The sequence below is a fragment of the Postia placenta genome, assembly GCF_002117355.1.
Source record: "Postia placenta MAD-698-R-SB12 unplaced genomic scaffold POSPLAscaffold_8, whole genome shotgun sequence".
NCBI classification, from domain to species: Eukaryota; Fungi; Basidiomycota; class Agaricomycetes; order Polyporales; family Adustoporiaceae; genus Rhodonia; species Rhodonia placenta.
The window spans coordinates 1,616,886-1,643,028 of NW_020169839.1; the positions used below are offsets into that span (position 1 = coordinate 1,616,886).

General features: G+C 51.7%; 8 protein-coding genes across 8 annotated transcripts; 5 read left to right on the plus strand and 3 right to left on the minus strand.

The window, feature by feature from the left end:
• Nucleotides 1-164: 164 nt before the first annotated feature.
• Nucleotides 165-1,309, plus strand: POSPLADRAFT_1047043 (glycosyltransferase family 8 protein; the record flags this gene model as incomplete). Its single annotated transcript, XM_024479187.1, has 2 exons — nucleotides 165-364; nucleotides 430-1,309. The coding sequence occupies 2 exons, from the start codon at nucleotides 165-167 to the stop codon at nucleotides 1,307-1,309; spliced, it is 1,080 nt and encodes a 359-aa protein (XP_024338563.1).
• Nucleotides 1,310-2,582: 1,273 nt separating this feature from the next.
• Nucleotides 2,583-9,112, plus strand: POSPLADRAFT_1145652 (hypothetical protein; the record flags this gene model as incomplete). The annotated part of the gene is made up of 11 exons (XM_024485819.1): nucleotides 2,583-2,615; nucleotides 2,674-2,793; nucleotides 7,133-7,297; nucleotides 7,361-7,574; nucleotides 7,632-7,729; nucleotides 7,787-7,821; nucleotides 7,880-8,050; nucleotides 8,099-8,154; nucleotides 8,204-8,238; nucleotides 8,292-8,318; nucleotides 8,378-9,112. 11 exons carry the CDS (start codon nucleotides 2,583-2,585, stop codon nucleotides 9,110-9,112), a joined length of 1,689 nt encoding a protein of 562 aa, XP_024338564.1.
• Nucleotides 9,113-9,430: 318 nt separating this feature from the next.
• Nucleotides 9,431-10,044, minus strand: POSPLADRAFT_1074650 (hypothetical protein; the record flags this gene model as incomplete). The annotated part of the gene is made up of 3 exons (XM_024482730.1): nucleotides 9,978-10,044; nucleotides 9,679-9,892; nucleotides 9,431-9,625 (listed from the first exon to the last, which is right to left on the minus strand). Exons 2-3 carry the CDS (start codon nucleotides 9,796-9,798, stop codon nucleotides 9,431-9,433), a joined length of 315 nt encoding a protein of 104 aa, XP_024338565.1. The 5' UTR covers nucleotides 9,799-9,892; nucleotides 9,978-10,044.
• A 395-nt stretch (nucleotides 10,045-10,439) lies between these two features.
• POSPLADRAFT_1144689 (hypothetical protein) lies at nucleotides 10,440-10,976 on the minus strand (the record flags this gene model as incomplete). Its single annotated transcript, XM_024485724.1, has 1 exon — nucleotides 10,440-10,976. A coding segment is annotated over one exon (537 nt), but the record flags the coding sequence as incomplete, so codon positions are not given.
• Nucleotides 10,977-14,975: 3,999 nt separating this feature from the next.
• On the minus strand, nucleotides 14,976-16,706 carry POSPLADRAFT_1144935 (hypothetical protein; the record flags this gene model as incomplete). Its single annotated transcript, XM_024485744.1, has 3 exons — nucleotides 14,976-16,496; nucleotides 16,558-16,567; nucleotides 16,630-16,706. The coding sequence occupies 3 exons, from the start codon at nucleotides 16,704-16,706 to the stop codon at nucleotides 14,976-14,978; spliced, it is 1,608 nt and encodes a 535-aa protein (XP_024338567.1).
• Nucleotides 16,707-17,437: 731 nt separating this feature from the next.
• Nucleotides 17,438-19,762, plus strand: POSPLADRAFT_1181832 (hypothetical protein; the record flags this gene model as incomplete). Its single annotated transcript, XM_024488875.1, has 10 exons — nucleotides 17,438-17,470; nucleotides 17,529-17,648; nucleotides 17,708-17,872; nucleotides 17,936-18,213; nucleotides 18,359-18,393; nucleotides 18,475-18,622; nucleotides 18,671-18,726; nucleotides 18,775-18,809; nucleotides 18,861-18,887; nucleotides 18,943-19,762. 10 exons carry the CDS (start codon nucleotides 17,438-17,440, stop codon nucleotides 19,675-19,677), a joined length of 1,632 nt encoding a protein of 543 aa, XP_024338568.1. The 3' UTR covers nucleotides 19,678-19,762.
• Nucleotides 19,763-20,416: 654 nt separating this feature from the next.
• POSPLADRAFT_1181833 (hypothetical protein) lies at nucleotides 20,417-22,864 on the plus strand (the record flags this gene model as incomplete). Its single annotated transcript, XM_024488876.1, has 10 exons — nucleotides 20,417-20,449; nucleotides 20,505-20,624; nucleotides 20,703-20,867; nucleotides 20,931-21,144; nucleotides 21,207-21,304; nucleotides 21,362-21,441; nucleotides 21,674-21,729; nucleotides 21,776-21,810; nucleotides 21,863-21,889; nucleotides 21,943-22,864. 10 exons carry the CDS (start codon nucleotides 20,417-20,419, stop codon nucleotides 22,666-22,668), a joined length of 1,554 nt encoding a protein of 517 aa, XP_024338569.1. The 3' UTR covers nucleotides 22,669-22,864.
• An 851-nt stretch (nucleotides 22,865-23,715) lies between these two features.
• Nucleotides 23,716-26,029, plus strand: POSPLADRAFT_1181836 (hypothetical protein; the record flags this gene model as incomplete). Its single annotated transcript, XM_024488877.1, has 9 exons — nucleotides 23,716-23,748; nucleotides 23,804-23,923; nucleotides 23,978-24,142; nucleotides 24,196-24,409; nucleotides 24,463-24,560; nucleotides 24,662-24,741; nucleotides 24,942-24,997; nucleotides 25,051-25,112; nucleotides 25,175-26,029. The coding sequence occupies 9 exons, from the start codon at nucleotides 23,716-23,718 to the stop codon at nucleotides 25,892-25,894; spliced, it is 1,548 nt and encodes a 515-aa protein (XP_024338570.1). The 3' UTR covers nucleotides 25,895-26,029.
• Nucleotides 26,030-26,143: the final 114 nt, after the last annotated feature.

Here is a 26,143-nt window from a genome sequence, read left to right on the forward strand (position 1 = left end):
CATGATTGAACATATCAGGTTTCGCTCATCGCGGGAAACGCGCCTCACTGCGATCCACGTGATCGCGACGCTCGGCTCGCAGGCTGCGCGTTACAGACTGGCAGTGCTATTGACTGCTGGCGCTGGGCGCCGCAGCCCGTCTCAATCGCATTATTTCTCCTCTCATGGCGGCGGTTTCAATTTTCAGAAGATACAAGGACTACACGCCCCTGTGGAACGACATCAGCACGTCAAGGGGAAAGCAAAATGGCCAGCGATGGTCGCTTGGCAAGATATGTATAGGACTGTCCGTCCTCTTGAATTGCATTCTCATCTGGAGGTCGTGGAGTCGATGGCCTTCCGCTCTGGACAACTATCAACACCTGTGAGTTGTATGCAGTGCTCTTTACATCGTCAACACGAACACAAATTGAACTTGTAACCCTATAGGAACGAATTCTCCCTCCTTGACCCCGCTGTGCCAGTTGTGCCAGCCGCGAGGGAGAATGCCATCGTAACGAGTCTATACACCGATGCGTTTGCTTCCGCAGTGGCGACGCTGGGACATACCCTGAACAAGGCCAACAGTACTGCGAGTCGCATCCTCATCTACTTGCCAGAGAAAGTCTCACGACAGGCACTATGCATCGCGTCCGCGAGCGGCTTCATGCCCCATCCCGTCGCACGCATCCCGCCACCCTATGATGGCGTCCACCGCCATTTCCTCGATCAGTATTCGAAGTTGCAGCTTTGGACGCTCGACAAGATCGGTGTAAAAAGCCTGGTGTACCTTGATGCAGACACCTTGGTGCACGGCAATTTCGACGAGCTGTTCGCTCTGCCTTACCGCTTTGCTGCCGTGCCAGACATCTTTCTGGACTCGCGCGGCTTTGATGTCGGCTTTAATGCCGGCGTGCTTTTCCTACGGCCTTCGACCGAGGTATTCCACGACATGGTCTCGAAGATTGCTACGGCAAAGTATCCCGCTGAAGACGCCGAGCAGTCCTTCCTGAACCACTACTTCGGCAAGGAGGCGCTACGGCTGCCGTACGCCTACAATGCGAACTTCGCGATAAAGAAGCATTCGTCCATGATGTGGGACGACCTGCGGTCGGATGCACGCATCGTACACTACACGCTCGTTAAGCCCTTCCTGCAGGGCGACTATGCGGAGGTACCACTAGACAAGCTCGAGAAGAATGTACAGAGCAAGATGGGGAAGCACGGCGGAATCTACAAGCGAGAGCTGAACGAGTGGCTACAAGCTTGGCAAGAGACGCAGGGCCTGTATGGTGATGCATTTGTTGAGTGTCGAGCAGGGAGCGATTGACGGCAGGGCTGGACCGTCCCCAGAGTCTAGCGGATGTACACACACCCATCTAATTAGTTCGATCGTACGCTGCTTTCACCGTCGGACTTATATTGGCGTTGCTGCCACCTGATGCATCACCGTTCGAAGATCACAACTCGGGAACTCACCTCTGATCACTCCGTCGGCGTGCCCACCGTAGGCTATCGTATTGCAGCATTTGCAACGGTCTTCTAACTCATTACAATGCAGGGTGAGCAATAGAGCTTCCCGTAGTATCCCCGCCGAGGGTGAGTGCTAGGCCGTTGGTATATATAACGTGAAAGCTTTCTCATCATTTTGACGCCACGTAGGGTGTACATTCAATCACGAGTGACCCAGCTTTTCTCCATGAGTTCGACCTTGCCACTCATGTTCATTGACTAACTAACACCCGGGGCAACGTCCGTTCTCCGGAGCCCCGACATGTGCTGGACTCTGTGTCTGGCAAGGGTAGCATCTTTAATTGATATCTAGATCGCCGAAAACTCTGGATATTGCATGTTATTTAAGGAAGGTGTCGTGCAATGTCCGAAGTCTGGCAGACCCTTCGGAAACAGTTCCTGCCAGGGGGTGTCCGGAGCATGCCTAGGTTGCGGTCAATGTGTCCTGCCCGAGGTGAGACCCGACTGACAGAATCTTCACGATTCCGGAGCGCGACCCATTTCTCCTTCAAGCTCACGGGATCGCTGATTTCACTCAAAAGCAAGCAAGCGCTTTATGAACCATGATTGACTTGTGGTCAATAGCGCACCCACTTTAACTTTGCAATACTTGCCATGGCGAAGTAATGATCAACTCTGCACTGTCTGTCGCGCATGTGCGCAACCACTTTGTGAGTGACTCGCTACTTTGGAGAGAGCGCTGGTGCAGCTGTCATGGGACAGCATCTGCGCACGTAAGTAAACTGTCATTCCCTCGCGCTTGAGCAGCCAAGAATCTGATTCCGCATGGAGCGGCTAAAAGCCCACGCAGTTGGCATGAATCTGATCTTCGACTAGCTAAAAAATACCCACGTCGTAAGCGGAATGAGTAGCCCTAGCGGCGCGTCCGCTCGGCATCAGGGCCTCGTACTACAATGCGGATTCCAGTTGCTCAATCAGCGAGAAGCTGCGCCGCTCTACAAACGTCATTGTGGGATCTTTGCGCATTGAGAATTCACCGTATATAATGTTCCGCCTTCTCGTACAGTCCCTACTCTCTTCGCCGATCCTACATACACCGTAACCTGTTCCACCATCTACCCCATTTCATTATGTCCGCCACACAACCTCTCCCTGTTTTAATAGTAAGTATAGGACAATCCACCCGTCGCATTAACTGAATATTGACCTGTTCTCGCTCAGATCGGAGCTGGCCCTTCTGGCCTTGTCTTAGCTCTATCTCTAGTCCAGCATGGCATCCAGGTTCGCATAATCGACAGGGATCAACAATTCCACATTGGACAACGCGGCGCTGGTATACAGGTGATTTGTCCTCCATCAATGTGGCACGTTATCAGGATCTAAAGTTCAGCCCTCTATAGCCCAGGACTTTGGATGCGTACAACCTCTTGGGTGTTTTGCCTGATATCGTCTCCAGAGGCATGGTCCTACGTCCATTGCGATTCTACAAGCTTCCTGGAGGTGTTGAGCCGTCCAATACGGTCAACATGTTTCCCGTGGAGGAACCCACACCAAGCACTCCATATGTATGCTCATCTGCTCATACTTTGATTAGCGCTGTCCATGCTCAGCCGCCTCAGCTAACACGGACTGTCTAGATTAATACACTAGCGCTCGGGCAGGCAAAGGCAGAGCAAGTTCGTGATTTGAAGATGCTCGGTGTCAACTACCGCTGGAGCTCTATCGTGCTCGACGAGCGTCACCTCCAACAGACGTCCGGGAAGGAGAAGCCGCTTATAGACGCATATGGAACGAATACGAGTGATGGGCTGCATGCCGGTGACAGAGCCCCGGATGCCCCAGGTCTCGCCGTAGTCGAGACGGGCAACATCGGATCCGAGACGACGTCGTTGTTCCGCATTTTCAGCTCCACACGCCACACCGTCCTCGTTCTCTCCTCAAACGACGATGAAATTGCAGCCGTACTCGGATTGGCGAAGAAACTCCCCCCTCGCTTTGTCCGCACGGTCGTCGTTCTCCCACAGGACTCAGCTCCTTTGCCAGCGGCATCTGGTGCGGATGTTGTCTGCATCGACCAAGACGGGCATGGGTATACGGGGTACAGTGACGGGACGGAAAAGGCCACTGTAGCTGTTGTGAGGCCAGATGGCGTCGTTGGCGCTCTTGTCGCCGGAGCGACAGGTCTGGAAGCCTACTTCAAGAACGTGTTCTCGAATGTGAAGGCTTGAAAGTATGTCTGCCAATGTATTTGTCAAGCGAGATCATCGACTCACTGGCGAGCCTCACTTAGATCGACCTCCTGTCGTCCCCTCGTTTAGCTGCCGTATCAGAAGAGCATCCCCACTCCATGTCAGCTTATCTATTGTACTTATCATGACCGGCATATACCTTCAGATTGCAATGTATTCACATATAGCTACTGCTTCATGACTTGTGACAGAACTGTTGATCCTTTGAGCCAGGCATGCTGGAGAAATGGATTCCCCGGCAGAACATCTTCAGACGTTGCTGAGGGCCACATTATTCAAGAATGCTCACTTGATGAGGAAGTGCGGCGATATCCAATGTCGGCAGACGATGGGACAGGAAAATCCCAAGAACAAGTACGGAAATTATTGCTCGATATATTCGACCTACAGACCAGTCACGCGTCACGGATCTGTGAACGTGTTGTAGGCAGAAATCCTGGAGGCCGACTTCTGCCAACTGCCGGCAGAACGGCAATTGCCACCCCTGGCAGAATATGGCAGATTTCAGGCAGGGTTTACACTCAATCATGGATGTGGCGATGCTACTATGGCTTACCAGTGGATGTCCCCCCCCCCCTCTCGATGGCCAGGTTTGTGATTTGCAACCACTGGGCACTGCCCTGCCCTCAAAGTTATATGGACACCTATGTTTTTGTATGCCTGCTTCCACCTCCAAGTAGAATCAGAGCGAACGGATGAGTTATAGAGGAGTCCCTTCGAGGGTTTGATGGCGATGTCACGCCCGAGAGCACGATGGCCACGACGGACGCGAGCGGAGTTACAAAATGAACCTGTCGATCACTGTGGAGCCACACGCCACTGAGCAAAAGTTCAGGCCCCGGCCCTGTGGGCCGAGCGGACCTCTGAATCGGCATCGTCACATTGATGTGACGAAGTGTTACCTGGCCATCAAGAGGGGGGGGCCATCCACTGGTAAACCATAGTATTTGGCCACAGACCTTGATCTTCGCAGTTTTGCAGCGATAAAGTTTCCAAAATGGCTAGTTTAACCCCAGAATAGGGTCCTGGTAGACCCTAGAATAGGGGCTATAGCGCGTACTTACCATATTGGGAAGCACATCTGCCACCTTCTGCCGCCCCCCGAAATCCGTTCTGCCATCTCTGCCATGGCAATTGCCTGGTGGGCAGAATTACCTGGCAGAGTGGCAGACTTCTGCCAACAACACTAGTCATACCACTTATATATCCTCGTTTGTCACAGCTCTCATCTGCTCTTAACTGGACAATCACCTCTAACTCCAGTTGTTGCGGCGAACTCAAGTAATAGCGTAGGCTTTCCACCTCCCGTTTGACACTCGTGTCATTAAGATTCAAATTGTTCCCTAATGGCGATTGAAATGAAAATTCATTCGCAGTGACTTGTGAGCGCCGTCTTGATGGTTTCCTATAGCACTATCATGAAAGCCCTGCAGAAACTTCACAAGACGTATGTACGGCAGATAGAATCGAAGAGGTCGTTCTCCATTCACTGTGATAATTAGACGACTTTCGAACTCTGCTCAATAATGGTGAATCACCATGTTTGATTCGATCGTACCGATCCCGTTCTTGTACCGTTCTCCGCTGCTCACCGTCCTTGAGCGATTCAGCTACGTCCGAATTTTCCAACAGAGAACGTGTTTCCCTTCCAATCAACCAAGTTTGCCTTTTTTCCCATTTTCCTGCGCTGTGTTTCATCCTCCACCGAAAGCATGACCGAATTTTCGAGACCTACTCTCATTCGTCACCGCCTTCCGTAGCATCACTAATCTCAACTTACCCGGGCTATACATTCCATCTTCAGGCATGCCCACCACATCGACGCCGCTTCGTAGTAGGCCAACCTGTACGGCCTGTCGTCGGTCTGCTCTCACTACGCCTCGACTCTTTGTAGCTTGAAGCTCGTACTGCTTTGATGCCTGGATCAAGCAGTCAGATAAAGACCTTTATTGGGCACGTGAACCTCATGGATCACCCACACTGTCACTACGATCCAGGATGGTTCTTTAAGTCTCTTGCGCACCTACCCAATAACATCCAAGAAAGCCGAATGCGTATCACTGCGGAGACATATGTCAATCCATCATCTGACTCTGCAATGCGCAGGGTGACTGAGGATTACATGTAGGATAACTGGAGCACACTCGGCTGGGGACGTGCAGACAGAGTCGCTGCAGGACGCCGCTTCCCTCTTCTTAGCTCGTTCATCGTACAGACTCTCCTCCTGTGGGGATGTCGCGATAATGCTCATCATCAAGAGTGGATCATCCAACGGTCTAGTCGACTGAACCTAGCGGTGAAAGACCTATATTACCTTCCTGGATAACTGTGTCGAATCGAGTGAGTATATATTACGACATTGTTGATAGCTAAAACACGCGATTGCGTATGTCGACAGAGTTCAGGGAACGTGAGAATAGACTTATTGAATACATAGTGACAGTATGCTTTTTATTTTATTGACGTCTAGATCACCGAAAACTCTGGATATTGCATGTTGGTTAACAAAAGGCGTCCTGCAGTGTCCAGAGTCTGGCAGACCCTTCGAAGACACTCACTGCCGGAAGATGTCTAGACTATGTCTGGGCTGCGGTCAAAGGGTCCTGCCCACGGTGGAAACTAACTGACAGAGTCTTCATGATCCCGAGGACCTGTCAGTGGCGTTACAGTCATCAAAAACCCCAAACGCCTGGAGCGCGACCCCATTTGTCCTTCACGCTCACGGGGTCGCTGATCTCACTAAAAAGCAAGCAAGCGCTCTATGAACCACGCTGCATGTTGGGGTCAATAGCGCACCTGTCATAAGTGATTCTCCTAGGCGCTTCCGCTGGGCGTGGGCGATACTAGCATATCACCCTCAGAGCACTACGTCTGGCAACCATGGGAATAGCTTCCTAATCAACCGGCCTAGTGGCGCCTCATACTGCAGTGCGGAATCCAGTCGCTTAATCATTGAGAAGCTGCGCAGTTAAACAAATGTCACCGGCGAGATCCCTGCAGATACGGTAAACTCTCAATGTTCAGGCCTGGGCATTGAGAGTTTACCGTATATAATCTTCCGCTTTTTCGTGCAGTCCTAACTCTCTTCGCGAATCTCGCATACACCATAACCCGTCCTGCCACTTACCCCGTCTCAATATGTCCGTCACACAACCTCTCCCTGTTCTGATCGTGAGTTGACTGTAGTCCGCCTCTTGCATTAATTGATCTCTTGCATTATTGAATATTGGCTTATTCTCGGCGCTCGCTCAGGCTGGAGCTGGCCCTTCTGGTCTTGTCTTAGCTCTGTCTCTGGTCCAGCATGGCATCCAGGTTCGCATAATCGACAGGGATCAACGATCTCACATTGGACAACGCGGCGTTGTCATACAGGTAATATTCTCTTCACCATCGAGGCACGTCATCAGGATCTAAAGTTCAGCTTCATATAGCCCAGGACTTTGGAGGCGTACAATCTCTTGGGCGTCTTGCCTGATATCGTCTCCAGAGGTATGGACCTACTTCCGCTGCGGTTCTACAAACTTCCTGGAGGTGTTGAACCGTCCAAAACGTTCAACTTGTTCCCCCTGGAGGAACCCACGTCAAGCACTCCATATGTAAACAGATTTGCTAATACATCTATTCGCGCTGTCCATGCTCAGCTAGCACGGACTGTCTAGATTAACACACGAGTGCTTGGGCAAGCAAAGGCGGAGAAAGTATTGCGTGAACATTTGGCTACGTATGGATGTCATGTTGAGCGTGGCACAGAGCTGTCCAGCTTCGAACAGGATGTCGACCATGTGGTGTCCCATCTCGTCAAGCGCGATGGTGATGAAGAAGTCGCTGAGACCGTAATCTGCCGCTGGCTTGTCGGGACCGATGGGGCGAAAGGTTGGGTGAATTCCTCCTGCCTCTGAATTCCTCCATTAACCTACTGTATGTTTTTAGGCATCGTACGGAAGCACCTCGGTCTCACATTTCTCGGGGAAGCGCTTGCGGGGCAGATTGTCTTTGGCGAGATCGTCGTCAAGAACTTGACCCGTGACGTGAGTTTCCATCTACAAAGTCATTAGGGGCCTTTCTGATGATATGTTGGATCATAGTACTGGCATTGTTGGGGCGAATTCGGCTCTAAGACGTACGTCTGCCGCGATAATGTGATTCGCAGTAACTCAACTTCCCTGTCTATTCACCAGGGCCATATTGCGCCCCACGGAAGATGATGAGATCTACAACTTCATCGTTTCGGGAAACATCGACTTACAGAAGATCTACGAGGATTACGACACCCTGGTTCAGACATTGAAGGAAATATCGGACAGGCAGGATCTTATCTTCGGCGAGATCAAGTTCAAATCCAATTACAGGTGAGTTGAGAAGTTCTGTTGCTTAACGTCCCATTGATGAGTATCCAGTCCAAATGTTCGCATGGTGCATAAATTCTCAGAAGGCCGAGTCTTTGTTGCAGGAGGTAAGCGATAGTGCACAAAATATGAACGCACGCTTATGCGGAACTGTAGATGCTGCACACGTGCACAGCCCCACCGGTGGCCAGGTACGCTCATCGTGGCCTATATGCGATGAAGACTGATGAAGAACCGGATCCAGGGTATGAACTCCAGTGTGCAGGATGCCGTACGTTCCGGATCTTAAACGAGAAGTACCATCATGAGCTAATCATAATCGATGGTCAGCTCAACCTTGGTTGGAAGCTCGCCCTTGTCGAGCTGGGCTTTGCTTCCGAGTCCATCCTTTCTACGTATACAGAGGAACGCCTCCCCGTCATCTCACACATGCTTAAAGAAACGACGACGTTACTTCACGCTACGATAAATGAAAAGGCGGATGGCGGCGATATATCTCAAGGATGGGCGCGGCCTCGTGATTTGAAGATGCTCGGTGTCAACTACCGCTGGAGCTCTATCGTGCTCGATGAGCGTCACCTCCAACAGACGTCCGGGAAGGAGAAGCCGCTTATAGACGCATATGGAACGAATACGAGTGATGGGCTGCATGCCGGCGACAGAGCCCCGGATGCCCCAGGTCTCGCCGTAGTCGAGACGGGCAACATCGGATCCGAGACGACGTCGTTGTTTCGCATTTTCAGCTCCACACGCCACACTGTCCTCGTTCTCTCCTCAAACGGCGATGAAATTGCAGCCGTACTCGGATTGGCGAAGAAACTCCCCCCTCGCTTTGTCCGCACGGTTGTCGTTCTCCCACAGGACTCAGCTCCTTTGCCAGCGGCATCTGGTGCGGATGTTGTCTGCATCGACCAAGACGGGCATGGGCATACGGGGTACAGCGCCGGGACGGAAGGGGCGACTGTAGCTGTTGTGCGGCCAGATGGCGTCGTTGGCGCTCTTCTCGGCGGAGCGACAGGTGTGGAAGCCTACTTTCGGAACGTGTTCTTGAATGTGAAGGCTTGAAAGTATGTCTATCAATGTATCTCCGTCGGCTCCGGCTCACTTACGAGCCTCGCTGGCTTCGACGTTCGTCAGCTGTGTATAAAAGCATGAGACGGAAGAGAGAGACGGACCATTGATGTTGTTCTCAAGCTAACCAGTGGTGCCGTTACAGTCGGCGTACTTGAACCTCTTCTTGATCTCGCCCGGTAGGTACCAGCCAAGGATGCAGTACGTAACATGATTGCTGGTTGAGCCGCCCTTGTTCTGTCCAGAGTGGAGTTGGCCCACGATGCGAGCTATACCGTTCGTCGCGTGCCAGACGAGGGACCCCGAGTCTCCTTAAGTGTTGCCGTCTTTGCCGACCATGAGGTAGCGCTGGCCTTCGCGGCCAATCTCTGCAGGGTGGGTGAGGTCCTCCTTCGTGGCGCAGCCTTCGATCCGGAGCTTCCTCTCGTCGGGAAACTTAGAACGCGGTCGCATCACCACCGACATGATTTCGCATATTTGGAAGGTCTCAAGGTTCGTACTTGGATCCTGGATAAGGTTGTCCTTGTTAGACGAAGTAAATAAAATAAGTCGGAACGCACCGAGATTAAGACATTGCCCTCGAACTCATCTCTGACTTTCGCCTCAGCAGCTAAAAACACAAACCAGTCCAAGGTGCGTAGTGTGCCGCCTTCGATGTCGACAGAGACGGCTGCAGTCATATCGGTGAATGTCGTTGTGGAGGGTGTTACTTCGCCCTGATCGCTCTCGCGTCCTCCGCGTCCTGCCTCTCCTTTGCCTGCGATTTGATGATGTCTTGAGCCCAAATGTCAGTGAGAATGCCGCGATCAACCATTGCCTTCATGATTTTGTCAAAGCCATTCAACTACTGGTAACTTACCTAAAGCCTGAATGAGGAGTAAATCTAGGTTAATCTAGGCGATTGGTACTATAGTAGTGCCAACATCAGTATCTATAAAATCTAGAGAGCAACCATTTTGTCTCTGTGCGATCTGACCTAGATAAGATTGGATTGAAGAGGTCAAAATAAAAGGTGCTGTCAATCGTCAGCTCGAGTGCCGCTGATCGCCAATAAGACTGTTGATCTGGATGCCTGCAATACATTCTAGCTGATAGTGCGCTCTCCCAGAAGGGACGGCAGGAACACAGAGTGTCAATGAACAATGCGAGCTCGGTCGAAGTTCGCTCGGGAGACCTGAACTGGGATACTTGGTAATTGACGGTCAATACCGAAACGTACTGCTTTAGGTTGTTGAGTTACGTTATTAATTAATACTTCGACCCTTTATAGACTACTGCTAATTTACAGTAATTTACGAGGCGATTCCTAATTCACCGCGTCCTAGAGCCTTTGCGGCGAGGCCGCCTCGCGCCATTCCACAACAGCATCCTTGACTCCGTTCTTCAGCAGGAGGGCAAGGATCTCTTGGAAGACCTTGTGGGCGGTATCGGCGGATGTAGAACCAGGAATGACGCCGACCCATATGATAACAGGACCGAGACTCGCCTTCGCGTCCTCTCCCAGCGGTGCGTGGGTGAAAAAGCGGGCAAGGTCGACGGACGACCAAATGATCTGCTGAGCCTTGATCAGGTCGCGGATCTGGGGACGGACGGTGTACCAGACCTCGTTGAGCGGGGTGTCGAAGACGCCGCGGAGCGACTTGACGGGGAGACGGGCGTGTCTGCCGGCGGATTTGGGGAAGGGCATAGTGAGGAAGTCCGAGCGGTAAACGAGGTCCGGGTGGTCGCCGTCCCCGGCGATGCCGTTATAGTATGAGGTTCTCTCGTACTCGTCGGGACAGTACTCGGAGACAGCGGTGGCATTGCTGGCGAGGACGGACAGATTGGACGCCGTGGTCACGTCGCTTAGGGCCGGGGAGCCGGACAAGCGGGGCGCGCTTGATCCCTTGCGTGGCTGGCTGTGGCAGTTGATACATTGGAGAGTGAAGAGGGAGAGATCTGGAAGGAAGGTGGTAAGTGTGGTATAGACGCGGAAAGAAATTGAAGGACTCGCTCAGCAGCTCTGGGTGCTCTCTCATAGTCTGCATCACCTGCGAAGTGCATTCGGACACTCCTATAAGGGAGATGGTAAGTATGGCATGGGTTGTGCAGTGAATTGATAGGGGGAGCAGGACGAGCGAGTCTTCCCTCTCGGAATGACTGACTAACGCTAGCGACGCTAGAAGACATACCTTTGACATGCAAAAAGACTAAGAAATTCGCCTTCGCCTAAAAGACTCGCTTTTTCCAGTTGAGCTTCCGTGTATGGAAAAGCTTCGAAAGGTCAGTGTGGCACAGACGAAGTCCAAAACGATAGTAATCACTGGGAGGCTCCATGATGAGGTTTGAAAGGCAGTGTTGAGCATAATTCGCAGATGGACAAAGTGGGTTGGGGAGAGACGAAATGAAGAGTCTCCTCCTATGTTGTATCGACTCGACCGAGGGGTACAATGCGAGATCCTATTTGAGATAAATCCGAACCGCGGATCGGGTTACACCGAAGTCGACCTTGGCTCGCCCAGCACCGGCCTGAGACAGGAGTCGGAATGAACCCGTTAATGCCTGCCAGGATGGCTGTGGGATGAGAAGTGGAGTACTGCAACAGGGGCTGGCCTGCTCAGTGCCACTGATGGTATTTAGCCTTACCGGTTTGTCGGGTCCTGCGATCACTCCCAGTACTGGTATTTGCTCGCGCTTGCTACACCGCCAATCGGCGCTCAGCTGGTCAGGGCCCTTGAATGTGCGACACCATCATAGCTGCACAGAAATTCATTGAGTCTGCTATATGTACTGAAGTCTATCTATGCATGCTTATCCTATCTATTCGGTACTCATCTGCAGTGACAGAAGAAGCACATGGCCGACAGGTGGCTGGATGATTGGACTACATATAACATATGTGATCACAGTGACATAAGATCCTCACCTACTGTAGTTGCGGTCCACAGGATGCACAAAGACAAGCGGCAGAGAAAAGATGAAATGATGGAGATCGACAGCGAGAGGAGCGGGCAGTACACCAGATGGATGACTGCTCCCCCCTTACCTTCATGAATCACTCGCAGACCTGGGCTCTGTCATCTACTGACACCGTCCGAATTGAAATTGCATAAAATGCGCATTTCGGCACAAAAGGAGAGCGGACGATTACCAGCAATACATCTGTCAAATACAAAATAGACACACTGTACAAGGAGAACAAGAGCGGTAACGTAGAGGCAGAGAGTGAGGACGAAGACGCAGAAGCAGAGGATATAGACAAGAACACGGAAATAGAAACCAAGGAGAACATGGTCACTGGGGTGTACAACGAGGTTGCCGAGTCAGATGTCGTGGGTCGTACGCGTCCGCGTATTCATACAGCTCGCGGCTGGGTGGCGTTCGGTTATGGCTTGTCAGTGTATGATGGGGGTAGGGCATGATGCGCGCACGCACTTTCCGATGGCGAGGACGTCATGCGGGAGGTCCATGATGAAATTTTTTGTCTTCACTCATCATTAGTACGGCAACGGCTGAGTCACAGAATGCAAACGTACTTCGTAGCCATCGACCTGGCCCGGTGGATAGCCGTCCGAAGGGCCCGTTCCTGACGCATACATTAGCTCGCACGTCCAAGGCAATCGTGGTAAGCGTGCAAGAGTAGCAGCACTGAGCTATAGACAAGGCCTATACGGTTGTATGATCTCTAAAGCATTCGCCGCTTACACAGAGACGGCTTTGCGTGGGACTCACCCCAAGGTGTGGTAGCCGTCGGAGACTCGTCCCCAGGTGCTCACATCTCTCTCGCATCCAGATCCTTGGATGACGCGACGGATGTCTTGAAGGTGCGCAGTCACCGTCTGCCGGTTTCAGCACGGGGGGATCGCGAGAATACAGGCCAAGATCTGCAAACGAGACTCTGAGGAACGCCTGTTTCTACAGCGTGGACTGTATACTTATGCGTGCGCAATACAGTCGATCAGTGGGTGGAACATGCCACTCAGAGCCCAACGTGATGGCATTGACCATAGTAACTGGCAGATCTGACCAATCACTAGGCATAGGACTGTCGCAGTCCTTTTAACGAGCTGCATGCCTCTACGTGCGTAGAGTAGACTTCACACAAGGGACAGCACCGAGCAGGCTACCGACGACGCGCACGGTGTAGGCAGGGAACAGGCACGGTCGTGAAAGTCTGACTCTTATAGCAGAGGAATAGGGAGACAGGATAGAATGTGCCGACATAGGGGGTGGACACGTACCGTCATGCAAATCGCCGTTATCGATGAGGAGATCGACGTCTTTATCCTAGATGATACCAACCGTCGGTATCACCCCGATGTGATCGGCGGGGTGCGGGGCTGCCAGCCACGCATACAGGCGAGGCGGGTGCCCATCCACGGATTGTCTCATTTCCCTGTTGATGTTGCCACCCGTCACGACGTGTCCAAGGCTGTTGCGCCTCCAGTTCATATTAAGCTAGGACACCGTTGGTGTTGAAATACGCAGCCCCGCGTGATCAGGAACGAGCTCGAAAGCTCGGGCGCGCGAGTAGCCGGGGGCCGGAGGCCCTTATCGTAGTATATAACGACCCCGCGCGATGTACGTACCACACACGATTGTCCCTTACGGGCGTAGCGTAACGACCCCGCGCGATGTACGTACCACACGCGATTGTCCCTTACGGGCATCGCTACGCCCGTGGACAAACGCGCCCCGCGCCGTTCGCACCCTTGTTCCAACAGTTGGGAAACAATAGCAATATTTGAAGTTGCTCGGCCCCTTGAAGGAAAGTGGTGACTGTGAGCCTGCGTAGAGGCGATGTGACATGTATTTCATGCGAGATGATCACAAGATATGGGTCCTCAATATTCAGACGCAGGTCTTCAGTAAACTGGCATAGAACGGGATCACCATGTGCTCGTGCTCTTCAAGGTCCTCGTAGCAGGAGGAGGAGGCTGTATAGACTACTTTGGAGACGTTTCGAGAATCGACAAGCTTTCGTACCATGGTTCTCAAGCGTTGCTGAGACTGCCGTATACGCCTGAAGTAGACATTGTACGGATTATGAATACGGTCTGATCATCTTGCGCGTTCGATGCACCACCTCGTAAGCCTCTAAGTTCTGGATCAAGAGGACTTTTGAGGAGAATCCTGGAAGCGGTTTGATTTGCAATGATGCCGAGCATGAGTGGTGTTAAGAGCCCCGAGATGATACAGTCTCCAATTGATCTAAACCACAGATACAGCGACTGTGTGCGCAGTACTAGGCCATACCGCAAGCTGAGAATATCTTGCCGCACGACGTCCGTTCGAGTTTTGCTGGCAAGAATTCTCAACGAAGGGAGCCGCTAAGATAGAGCGCGAAGCACTCAGCCCGGTGATGCAACCGTGCCGATCACATGAAACCACAAGGTGTCCCATCCGGATTTTCTGAACAAAAGTTAAAACAACCTATTAGTGCAGCATTATTGTTCTGCGACCTGCATCTTATGAGTATCACTGTGCAGAAATCTGAATGTCAATGGTCGCAGCCTCATATGATGAGCAGCTCGCAGTCCTGTTTGTGCCTACTATTTGCATCGCATTACTGAATAAGACCATGATATAGCCTGGGAATATGTGAATCGGAGGCAGAATGTCCAAGGCGCGAAGCTAAACAGAGTTCAACGTAATGAGCGAACAAGGAGCCGAGGATGTCCATTTCGCTCTGCGAGTCCCTCAGACTAATATTGGCTGCGATTGAGTGCGCGAACTATCAATGAAGGCGTAAGTCACTAAAGAGTTTACTTAATGGCCGTAACAAGGCCATACATCGCCTCACCTCTGTCTCTACGAATCATACAACTCAAGCCATCTCCGCTGCCCAAAAGAGTATTTACATCTATATTTAATGATTCTACATTCGAGAGTATAACTCACCCCATCTGTTCGGCCACTGAAAATATGGTGAGGGCACACCGTCGGTGCATATATCCGGCAACGGGAACGCGATTCGACCACCTTCAAAAAGCCGCACCACCCCCACATGAGATTTGATTTTCTCTAGGTCCTGTAAATACTCTTCAGAAATCAGGCTTCGCCACTCGTGGCTATCGAGTTCCTCCAGAGGGCAACCCAAATGCGCCCGAGCTTCGACGAGTTTGAGTATCTGGGAAAGTTTACGTGGCTGCGATAGTACAACTTTCGTAAGCTTCGGCCAACAGGTAGGGTTGTTTCCGAGGGTTTCTATCAAAGCAGTGTAGTCGAGGGATCCAAGATGTAGTGTCTGCACCCATGGACTATGTCTGATGACTGCCTCGTCAAATTCATCCCAGTGGAAACTATGCGCAAGCCAGAGATCTCGCAACTGGAAATGAGACGGTAGAGCCGCGATCCCTGGAACTAATCCGCTCTCATTGTTGTCTTCACAGCTAAAGCGCACCGCTTCCGAAGGGCCAGCTGCAATTACCGAGGACATCGAGGCAGAAATGTACAAAGATTTTGCATCATTCTGCGTCAAAGGGACCAGCCATTGAAGGTCAGACACTTGACAGCGTTCGAAGTTGACCGCCAAGCGTGCAGGAAGACCGACGTGCGAGAAGAATCCGGATACAATGTTCCTGTTTGGGCGATGGATGGCGAGATGGCGAAGATACTGGAGAGTTATAGCATGGATACCTCCATGAGGGTCGAATGCGTCCCTAGCGCTGATTCTGTCTAAACCCAGGTCTTCTAGTCTCGGCGCAATCGACAAGATGCGAAACAAGTCTACAATGTGTAGCCGCTTTCTGGAGAGGAAAAGGTGCGTGAGATTAGTGAGGGAGCTGGGGAGATGCCAATCCACCGCCCGTAGGACAAGCGCCTTAAGGTTGGAAACATCGCCTTGAAGCACGCAGTCCCGTGCCACCAAGGCGCGGAGTCCGTGGGCATAGGACGTGGGTAGGTCAGAATCGCACCCTGTATTCGAGGCGAGCGACTGAATACGCTGTCCGTCAGTGCGCCATAGCTGCTCCACGTCGAGATCTTCATCTTCAACGTCGGAAATTTCATCTTCAACATCGCAACTTTTAACTTCTCTAACGTTGAGCACTCTCAACGGCGCGCTTTGCGAGCGGATACGATACTCGCTAATGGCATCAGGATGAGAGGAGCCGTAGATGGTTGTCCACAGAGTGGGTGTGTCCAATGCCACATCGCGCCACCGACGACACACATGCGTCAGTGGAAGCAACGCATCAGTATCCTTAAAATCGAACAGGGAATCCCAGACTAAGAATTCTTCGAGGCTGGGGTCGTCCAGATTGTTCAACGGTGGTGACACCTGATGGAAAATTTCGCCGAGAATCTCGACAGGAAGACGGTTGACAGGGTGCTGTGCATTGGCGGACATTCGAACATCCGAGAGTGTACGCAGGAGCGCATCCTCGATGCAAGTAAGCTGAAGTCAAATCGCAATTAGTTGCAGTTATTCGATTGGATTGATCACCGCAATATCTTACATCAGCGAGACTGTGTGAAACAAGCATTTGGCAGGTCAGCTCATATTGAGATACATTGAACACGCTACTAACCTCCATTCTCTGCAGGAGTTACGCAGCTTTTCCAGTAGCGACGCTGCCTCAGAGAATGTGAAATCGATGTCCGTCATGTTGATGAATCGTGACTGAAGTTGGTGCTACTGTAGGGTGCCGGATGAAGATGACTTTGAGACTTCATGCAGCACGCTTGATCGCACGTGTGCTACCCGCGACACGAGTCCTACGCATCTGCATCAGCGTGAATCGCGCGCGTAACTACGCCATACTCAGGCTGAGGCTGTGCCACCTCCATTTGATCGACCAGTCTATTAGGATCACCAGTCCCTGGCATGATCATGCATAATCCGCTGCTTATTAGCAATGAATTTGTGATACATTTTAAGGCTAAGTACCAATATATATACTTGGGCCACTTTTGGACGTGATATATAATGATGAATGGAATTTCCCTTTTTGGCATTGCAGCCCAGCTAGGCACGTTAGGCTAGGTTCGGTTGGGTCAGAGTGTGTTCTGCTCGAGTCATAGGCTGATCGCCGAGGCCGATGGTGAGCCGGGATCTGTTCGCAAACTGTGCTATGAACGGCCTGATGTATTCGCTTAGACAGCAGCGCCTTGATGATAGCACTGCAATTGCGCATTCCAGTCGGTCGATTTGCAAATGGAAGCAGCGCAGTTGTATGACTGTTGGCGGTGAGTACCATCACAGACATCCTCAGTCTACCGATATATATGTGATCAGGACATACTGTGTGATTCCTCATCCCCACTGGCACATACCACCCCCACTTGAGTAGCCGATCACACAGCATTGACCCTTCCGTCTTCAGATACTATCTCAGCATGTCCGTCACTCAACCCCTCTCTGTTTTGGTCGTAAGTGCAGCGCAATCCGCCCCTTGCGTTGACCCAGGATTGATTTGCTTTCGCTCAGGTTGGGGCCGGCCCTTCTGGCCTCGTGTCAGCGCTGTCTCTGGTCCAGCATGGCATCCAGGTTCGCGTGGTTGACAGGGACCAGCAATTCCACATGGGACAGCGCGGCGCTGGCATACAGGTAATATTCTCTTCACCATCGAGGCACGTCGTCAAGATCTAAAGTTCAGCTTCCTATAGCCCAGGACTTTGGAGGCGTACAACCTCTTGGGTGTTTTGCCCGATATCGTCTCCAGAGGCATAGACCTACGCCCGATGCGGTTCTATAAGCTCCCCGGAGGTGTTGAACCGTCCAAAACATTCGACATGATGCCCATAGAGGAACCCACGCCAAGCACTCCATATGTAAGCACATTTGTTAATACATCGATTCGCGCTGTCCATGCTCAGCTAGCACGGACTGTCTAGATTAACACACGAGTGCTCGGGCAAGCGAAGGCAGAGCAAGTACTGCGTGAACATCTGGCTACGTATGGATGTCATGTTGAACGTGGCACGGAGCTGTCCAGCTTCGAGCAGAATACCGAACATGTGGTGGCGCATCTCGTCAAACGTGATGGTGATGAAGAAATCGCTGAGACCGTTGTTTGCCGCTGGCTGGTCGGGACCGATGGCGCAAGAAGTAGGCCAGGCTGGTTCTCTTGTGCTATGTTCTGGACTGACCTGCTGCATGCTTCATACGCATCGTAAGGAAACACCTAAATCTAACCTTCCTCGGCGAAGCGCTTTCGGGGAAGGGTGTCTTTGGCGAGATCGTGGTTAAAAATCTAACCCGTGACGTGAGTTTCCGTCCAGTCTCATAAATGGTTCTGACAATCAACTATTGGACAGTATTGGCACTGCTGGGGCGATTTTACGTCTAAGATGTACGTCTGCCGCGACAATGTTGTTCGAAGTACCTCACCTCTCCTCTTTGATGATCAGAGTCATATTACGTCCCACGGAAGACGACGAGATCTATACCTTTGTTCTCTCGGGAAACGTCGACCTCGAGAAAGCCTATGAGAATTACGACACACTGGTTCAGATAATGAAGGAAGTGTCGAACAGGCAGGATCTCATCTTCGGCGAGATCAAGTGGAAATCCAACTTCAGGTACGTTAAGATGCTCTGTGGCTGAGTGTCCTATTGATTCGTATCCAGTCCAAATGTTCGCATGGTGAATAAATTCTCAGAAGGCCGAGTCTTTGTTGCAGGAGGTAAGCGGTAGCATGGATACGGTATGAAGACGGGCTTATGCCGCACAGATGCTGCACATGTGCATAGTCCATCCGGTGCTCAGGTACGCTCTTATGGCCTCTCGGTAATGAGGGCTAATCATTAGCTGATACAGGGCATGAACTCCAGTGTGCAAGACGCTGTACGTTCTGAGCTATGAAAGATGTCCCATTATCGACTAACCGTGTCATCATCAGCTCAATTTAGGCTGGAAACTCGCTTTGGTGGAGCGGGAATTTGCTCCACAATCGCTCCTCGACACTTACACAGAGGAACGCCTACCTGTCATCGCCCATATGCTCAAACAGACAACAAACCTGTTTAAAACTACTAGAAACCCAGCGGCGCATGGCGGCGACGCATCTCAAGCATGGACTAGGCCCCGTGACATGAAGATGCTTGGCGTCAACTACCGCTGGAGTTCCATCGTGCTCAACGAGCGCCATCCCCAAGAGGTAACCGAGAAAGACAAGCACCTCCTGGACGCATACGGGGCGGACGCGAGTGGCGGGCTGCATGCCGGCGACAGAGCCCCAGACGCCCCGGGTCTCGCGCTAGTGGAAGAGGGCAACGTCGGGTCTGAGACAACGTCGTTGTTCCGCATCTTCAGCTCCACTCGCCACACGGTCCTCATTTTCTCCTCAGACGGTGATGAGATCGCGGCCGTACTCAAATCGGTGCAGAGGCTCTCGTCTCGTCTTGTCCGTGCGGTCATCGTTGTCCCACGGGGTTTAGCTGGTCTGCCAATCGTCTCTAGTGCGGATGGCGTTTATGTCGATCGGGACGGGCATGGGTATACGGGATACGGAGCCGGGCACGAAGGTATCACTGTGGCTGTTGTGAGGCCAGACGGTGTCGTCGGTGCTCTTGTTTCTGGAGCGACAGGTCTTGAGGCCTACTTCAGGAGTGTGCTCTCGGGTTCGAATGCTTGAGAACATGTCCAATGCCCTTGAGAGAGAGCTAGAGTATCAATTAACTGACGACCTTCGCTCAGGTTGATCTACCTACCTAAGGCTATGAAACGTGTGCGTACTGCTGAGCCTGTCGCGTAATGTATATAACAGCATCCCGGCTCATTCTTATCCCATCATGACAATGCAAGTTTGTTTGATCACGCAAGCACGAGCAGCCAAAAACTACCCCGTAACAACTAAGTGCCGTCGTGGATGCCTTGGGTTTCCTTTGTATGTCACACGGCCGTGCGCCCTATCTCGCGGTTCTGCCCACAGCCAGATGGCTTCATACCGTAAGCAGCAGACATGTGGAACCCACTACTGGTGCTACTACATGACGCGAGCCCGTGAGAAATGCAATGTACTACGCAGATTGGATTTTTTTTGCGGAGACTCAGGTCGTCGGCTAGAGCTTTGAGATCACGATACATTCTGGTAATTGAAGTACTCAGCCGATCAGATCGTCAAAAGTTTAGCCGAGGACCTAGGTCTGCAAACCCCGTACACTAAGTATTGAGGTTAAGTTCCGGAGTGTCGTGATTGTGCACGGTCACGGTCTGAACGACCTGACTTACTTTCAGATACAACGACTGCGCGATCGCTGGATCAACGGAAACATCCGGCATCGACTGTGCCTTGGTAGATGGAGTAGCGTCTATACAATTCCTCCTTTACCACAAGTTTTCTGCGTTTTCCGTGAAACTCATTAACCTCGGCTATGTCTTTCTCCCATCCTCTACCTGTTCTGATCGTAAGTTCAATCCTATTTTTGTTATGTCCTTCCGCACTGACGCATTTGCGCGAAGGTCGGAGCTGGCCCTTCAGGCCTTGCCTTGGCACTTTCTCTGGTGCAGCATGGCGTGCAAGTTCGGATTATTGATAGGGATCAGCAGTTTCATATTGGACAGCGCGGCGCTGGCATACAAGTATGTAGTGACATGCATTTTTCTCAAGTTTCCTGAACGAAGAGTAATGTGGACTCATGATTCATACATGTACCATAGCCTAGAACGCTAGAAGCTTGGAACCTGTTGGGTGTTTTGCCTGACATTCTTTCCAAAAGCATGGGACTGCTTCCAATGCGGTTCTACAAGCTCCCAGGAGGTGTCGAGCCGGCCAAAACAATTGATCTAATAACTCCTGAGGATCCCACCCCGGATACCCCCTACGTACGCTCCTTCGTCCTCACCCCATTTACGACCGCTACTGCCCAACTCACGGGAACTATCTAGATACACGCGCAGCTCCTCGGGCAGGCAAAAACAGAACAAATATTGCGTGAACATCTGGCCAAGTACGGATGCCATGTCGAGCGAGGCACCGAGCTGCTCAGCTTGGAACAGAACGGCAGTCATGTGGTAGCTCACCTCGTCAAGCGCAGTGGCGATGAAGAGGCCAATGAGTCCGTTGTTAGCCGATGGCTTGTGGGCACCGATGGCGCGAGAGGTCTAGCCTCCATGTGTTCATCTACTGTTGATGCTCACTGCTGATACGATATGTGCATTCAGGTACTGTACGGAAACAGCTCGGACTGACCTTCCTCGGTGAGTCGCTCTCAGGGAAGTTTGTCTTTGGCGAAATTGTGGTCAAGAATCTGTCCCGTGATGTGAGCTCGCGGCAATCCATTCATGTACTCTCACCTTACTCACTGACGGCCGGGTAGTGCTCGCATAACTGGGGAAGCTTTGAGAGCGGGATGTGGGACATTCTTCATGATCCATATCAAGCGTACTCACTTTCCACGTGAACATAAGGGTCGTTTTGCGTCCCACGGAGGATGACGAAATCTACAATTTCATTATCACTGGAGCTTCCGACCTCCAGAAGATCCTTGAGGATTATGATACGCTGGTTAAGGCAATCAAGCAAATGTCGGACAGGGATGATCTCATTTTCGGGGAGATCAAGTGGAAGTCCGACTACAGGTGCACTGTGACGTCTCGCTTCCTGGACTCCGATTGACACGTCTCTTCAGCCCTAACGTTCGCATGGTAAACAAGTTCTCCGAAGGCCGAGTGTTTGTCGCGGGAGGTAAGCGAAACTCTGTCTGATAAAAACTAAATATTGATTTCTTCAGATGCTGCTCACGTGCACAGTCCAGTCGGCGGACAGGTACGCCACTCTCAATATACCCACTGTGACTGAAATAATGCTGGCTATACAGGGCATGAACTCCAGTGTCCAGGATTCTGTATGTGTGATGTGACTTTAAACGTGTTTATACTGATCCGGGTGAACTATTAGCTCAACCTCGGCTGGAAGCTCGCTTTGGTCGAGCGAGGGCTTGCCCCGGAGTCGCTCCTCGACACTTACACAGAGGAACGCCTACCTGTCATCGCCCATATGCTCAAACAGACAACAAACCTGTTTAAAACTACTAGAAACGCAATGGCGAATGGCGAAGACGCATCTAAAGCATGGGCTCGGCCCCGCGATCTGAAGATGCTTGGCGTCAACTACCGCTGGAGTTCCATCGTGCTCGACGAGCGCCATCCCCGAGAAGCGTCCGAGAAAGACATGCAACTCTTAGATGCGTATGGAGCGGACACGAGTGGCGGGCTGCATGCTGGCGACAGGGCCCCAGACGCCCCGGGTCTCGCGGTAGTGGAGGAGGGCAACGTCTCCACGGAGACGACGTCGTTGTTCCGCATCTTCGACTCCGCTCACCACACGGTCCTCATTTTTTCCTCAGACGGCTCTCAGATCGCCGCTGTACTCAAAGCGACGAAGAAGCTTCCGCCTCGCCTCATCCGTACGGTCGTCATCTACCCGCGAGACTCTAGTCCTTCGTTGGCCGTATCTGGCGCAGATGTCGTCTGTGTTGATCGAGACGGGTATGGGCACTCGGGATACGGTGCGTCGCCGGACGGGACCACTGTGTCTATTGTGAGGCCAGACGGGATTGTTGGCGCTCTTGTCTCCGGGGAAGCAGGCCTGGAGGCCTACTTCAGGAATGTGTTCTTGGGGTGAAGACCTTGGCTTACTGTCTCTGATGCCGGTGTCTGTTTAAGCAACAGCTGATCTGTACATGTATCTTTGATAAGTGTATCAGCCGATGGCATGTAAATTAGAATCACCACTCTGTCTCGCCTTGTTTATTACTATACCTCACATCTCAATGTTTCTTTTTGCATCGAGTTTGTATCAATATACCATTCGTTTGATCACTACATCATGCAAGTACAATGTCGCCACGGTATTTTCAGTGAGAGCCTTGTGGGCGGATCGGTTCAGTGCTGCCAAAAGATTGGGCCCTGGGCCGATTCAAAGAGGGGGCGACTTTTCCTCTTAACCTCAAGACCGACTGACTTCTTCGGCTACCACCACGGCTCGACTTCGCGCTGCAACTGTACCAATTCCTTGAGATTCGATTTTGACCTTCGATACCGGATTGTAAGTGGTACAATGCCGAGTTTCATGACTTTGGACGCAGTGACATCCCCCTTTCTGGTGTTTCGTATGCAACGCATATTGTTTCGAAGTGGAATGAAAAGTGGTGTTGTCTGCACACGGACGCCGGATCATATTGTTGATTGAAGGGCGCGGCATTAGGCCGGGGACACTCGGAGAACATCGGTACCAATTTAGGAAGGCGGAATCCCAGGTCAGGTTTTTTTTTAACTTACCATCCGACTGGCGAGTGTTCCTTACGTTCAGATCAATCCTCAAACCGAGCACTAGTCGCTCTGTATCAAGCACAAGTACGAAGCGCGTGGAACTCCTTTTGTAGGCGAGGCAGCGCTCAAGCTCCGCTCAGCCGCGTAGTCACGCCGAAGTCCCTCAACCAAAATAGATCGTCTGAGAGAGGAAGTAGAGGAGACAGTTGCGAATGTCATCGGCATGCGCCCTAGAAACCATGCGGACACTGTCAGACATAACCTTCTGGGTTAGCCGAGGGCATGCGTATCCCGCCGCTCTCCATGAACAAGTCTTACTTCCCGCATAATATAAATGGCCTTCGCTCATCTTTCAAACCTGTCTCTTACATTCAAACGATACCCGTACGTCTGGTGAACCATGGCAACCGGAGCGGTCACTCCTGTGCTGATAGTAAGTCTACCTGAAATAATAAGTTGGTTTCGATCACTAACTAGCTTGCATGGAGGTTGGCGCAGGCCCTTCTGGACTTATTTTGGCTCTCACTTTGCTTATGAGTGGGATCAATGTCAGGATTATCGATAAGGACCCGGAGTTTCACGTCGGACAACGTGGTGTTGGTATCCAGGTAATATTACATGTTGGCCATGATAGCTTTGAAGCTGATCACGGATGCGCATAGCCCAGGACACTGGAGCTATACAACCTGCTAGGCGTACTGCAAGATGTGCGCGCGACTGGCCTGGATATGATGCCGATCCGTTTATATAAATTTGGTGGTGGTATTGATTCCCTGAAGACCTTCTACGTCTCTCCTCCGGTTGATGCCACGGCAGCTGTCCCTTTCGTCGGTCTGCCTTTTGTGACTCTGTGAAATATGTCTCAATTTTTGCCGTATAGCCCAACCCGATGCTTCTCGGACAAAATCGCGCGGAGGCCATCCTTCGATCTCATCTAGAGAAATACGGCTGTTATGTCGAGCTTGGAACGGAGCTGCGCACAGTTGTGCAGAACCTGGACTATGTCACCGCTCACGTTGTTAGAAAGGATGGTGACGAGGAGAAAACCGAAACAATCGCATGTCGCTGGATGGTGGGTGCCGATGGATCTCACAGTGAGTTGATGGTTTTCGCCGATGTGAACGTAGTTGATATATGTGTGCTTCAGGTGCCGTACGCAAGCAGTTACGTTTGGCATTTGGTGGTGAACAGCGATCGGAGCAATCTGCGGTAGGGGAGATTGAAGTGCAAGGATTAGATGTTGACGTGAGTGGCCAAACCATTGTCTACATCTGGTTTAGACGGTTACAAAGTCAAGGTCTCTTAGTACATCCATACATGGGGAGATCCCGCTACTCAAATGTCAGTTTCGGGTGCTCCTTCAGTACACGCCACACTTACAATTGGATACCTGGCAGGGTGATGTTGCGACCGACGGAGACTCCAGGTCTCTTTGCATTCGCGGTAGCAGGGAGGTATAATTACGCGAAGATAATTTCGATCAGGCAAGAACTCCTCAGAGTTCTCCGCGAGGGGTCAAATAGAGATGATTTGACATATGGCAAGATCCAATCAATCGGAGTCTTCAGGCGAGTCACAGCGTCAACCAACAATTTGACCGGCGAAACATGACACTTCGTGCTGCAGTCCGCATATTCGCATGGTCGATAGACTCATGGAAGGGAGAGTGTTCTTGGCTGGCGGTACGTCTTGAGAACAATTGATTTAGTAGCTGCTGCCAAACCAGATATTGCAGATGCTGCTCATGTACACAGTCCTGCTGGTGGACAAGGGATGAATTCCAGCATGCAGGACGGAGTACGTCACACCTAACTCTCATACGACGTTGGTTTGGCGGAATTGATCTCTAACTTCTGTAGGTCAACCTTGGTTGGAAGCTCGCCCTCGTCGAAAAGGGTCTAGCGAAGCCCCAGATTCTTGTGACGTACGACGAGGAACGGATGCCCGTTCTCCGCGAGATGCTTAAGCTCACTACCGACCTGCTCAACAAGCGCACGGCCACGCGCGCGGATGGTCGCGGCGGGGAACTAGGTCTCACAAACGACGATATCCTGAAGCAGCTCACTATCAATTACCGCTGGAGCTCGATCGTGCTCGATGAGCGTACGCCGCTCGTAAATCCTGCTGTCTATGACCCATATGGGCTGCTGGCGGGCACAGTCGTGCGGGCGGGCGACCGCGCTCCTGATGCGCCTGGCATGCGGGATATCCGGACAAATGCGAAGACATCCGTCTTTAAAATAATCAGCGCTTCTTGCCACACCGTCCTCCTATTCTCCCATGACCAGGCGCAAATCAAGGCAATCTCAGCGGTACTGAGGAAATTTCCCGCGCATGCAATCCGGAGCGTGGTCATCTATGCGAAGGACGGACCAACCACGCCATCCGCTTCGGAGGACGACACAGACCTAGTTTTGGTAGACGACGAGGGATATGCATATACTGGCTATCAGGTTTGCGATGCACGCGTGACCAGTATCATCGTCGTGCGGCCTGATGGTGTGATTGGCGCCATCGTCCTTGGGGTGCAAGGGCTGGAGACATACCTTAGGCTTGTCTTCTCTGCAGCAGCGACATAATTGTCACATATAGTTCCTGCTGCTTGTAATCACCACTCAGTCTTCATTTTCCTTGAAAGCTCAACGCCTCGATGTAATCATGCAAAAATCCCAGTTCTCCTGCGGTTCGTAGCAATCAATACCAGTACCTGTGCCTACTTGTCGAGTGATAGTAGAGCACAGAACCTCAATTTCAGACTGTCATGACATTTCTATGTTTTGCTAGGTCACACTCATCAACGACTTACTCAACTAAAGCGTTCCAAGCCC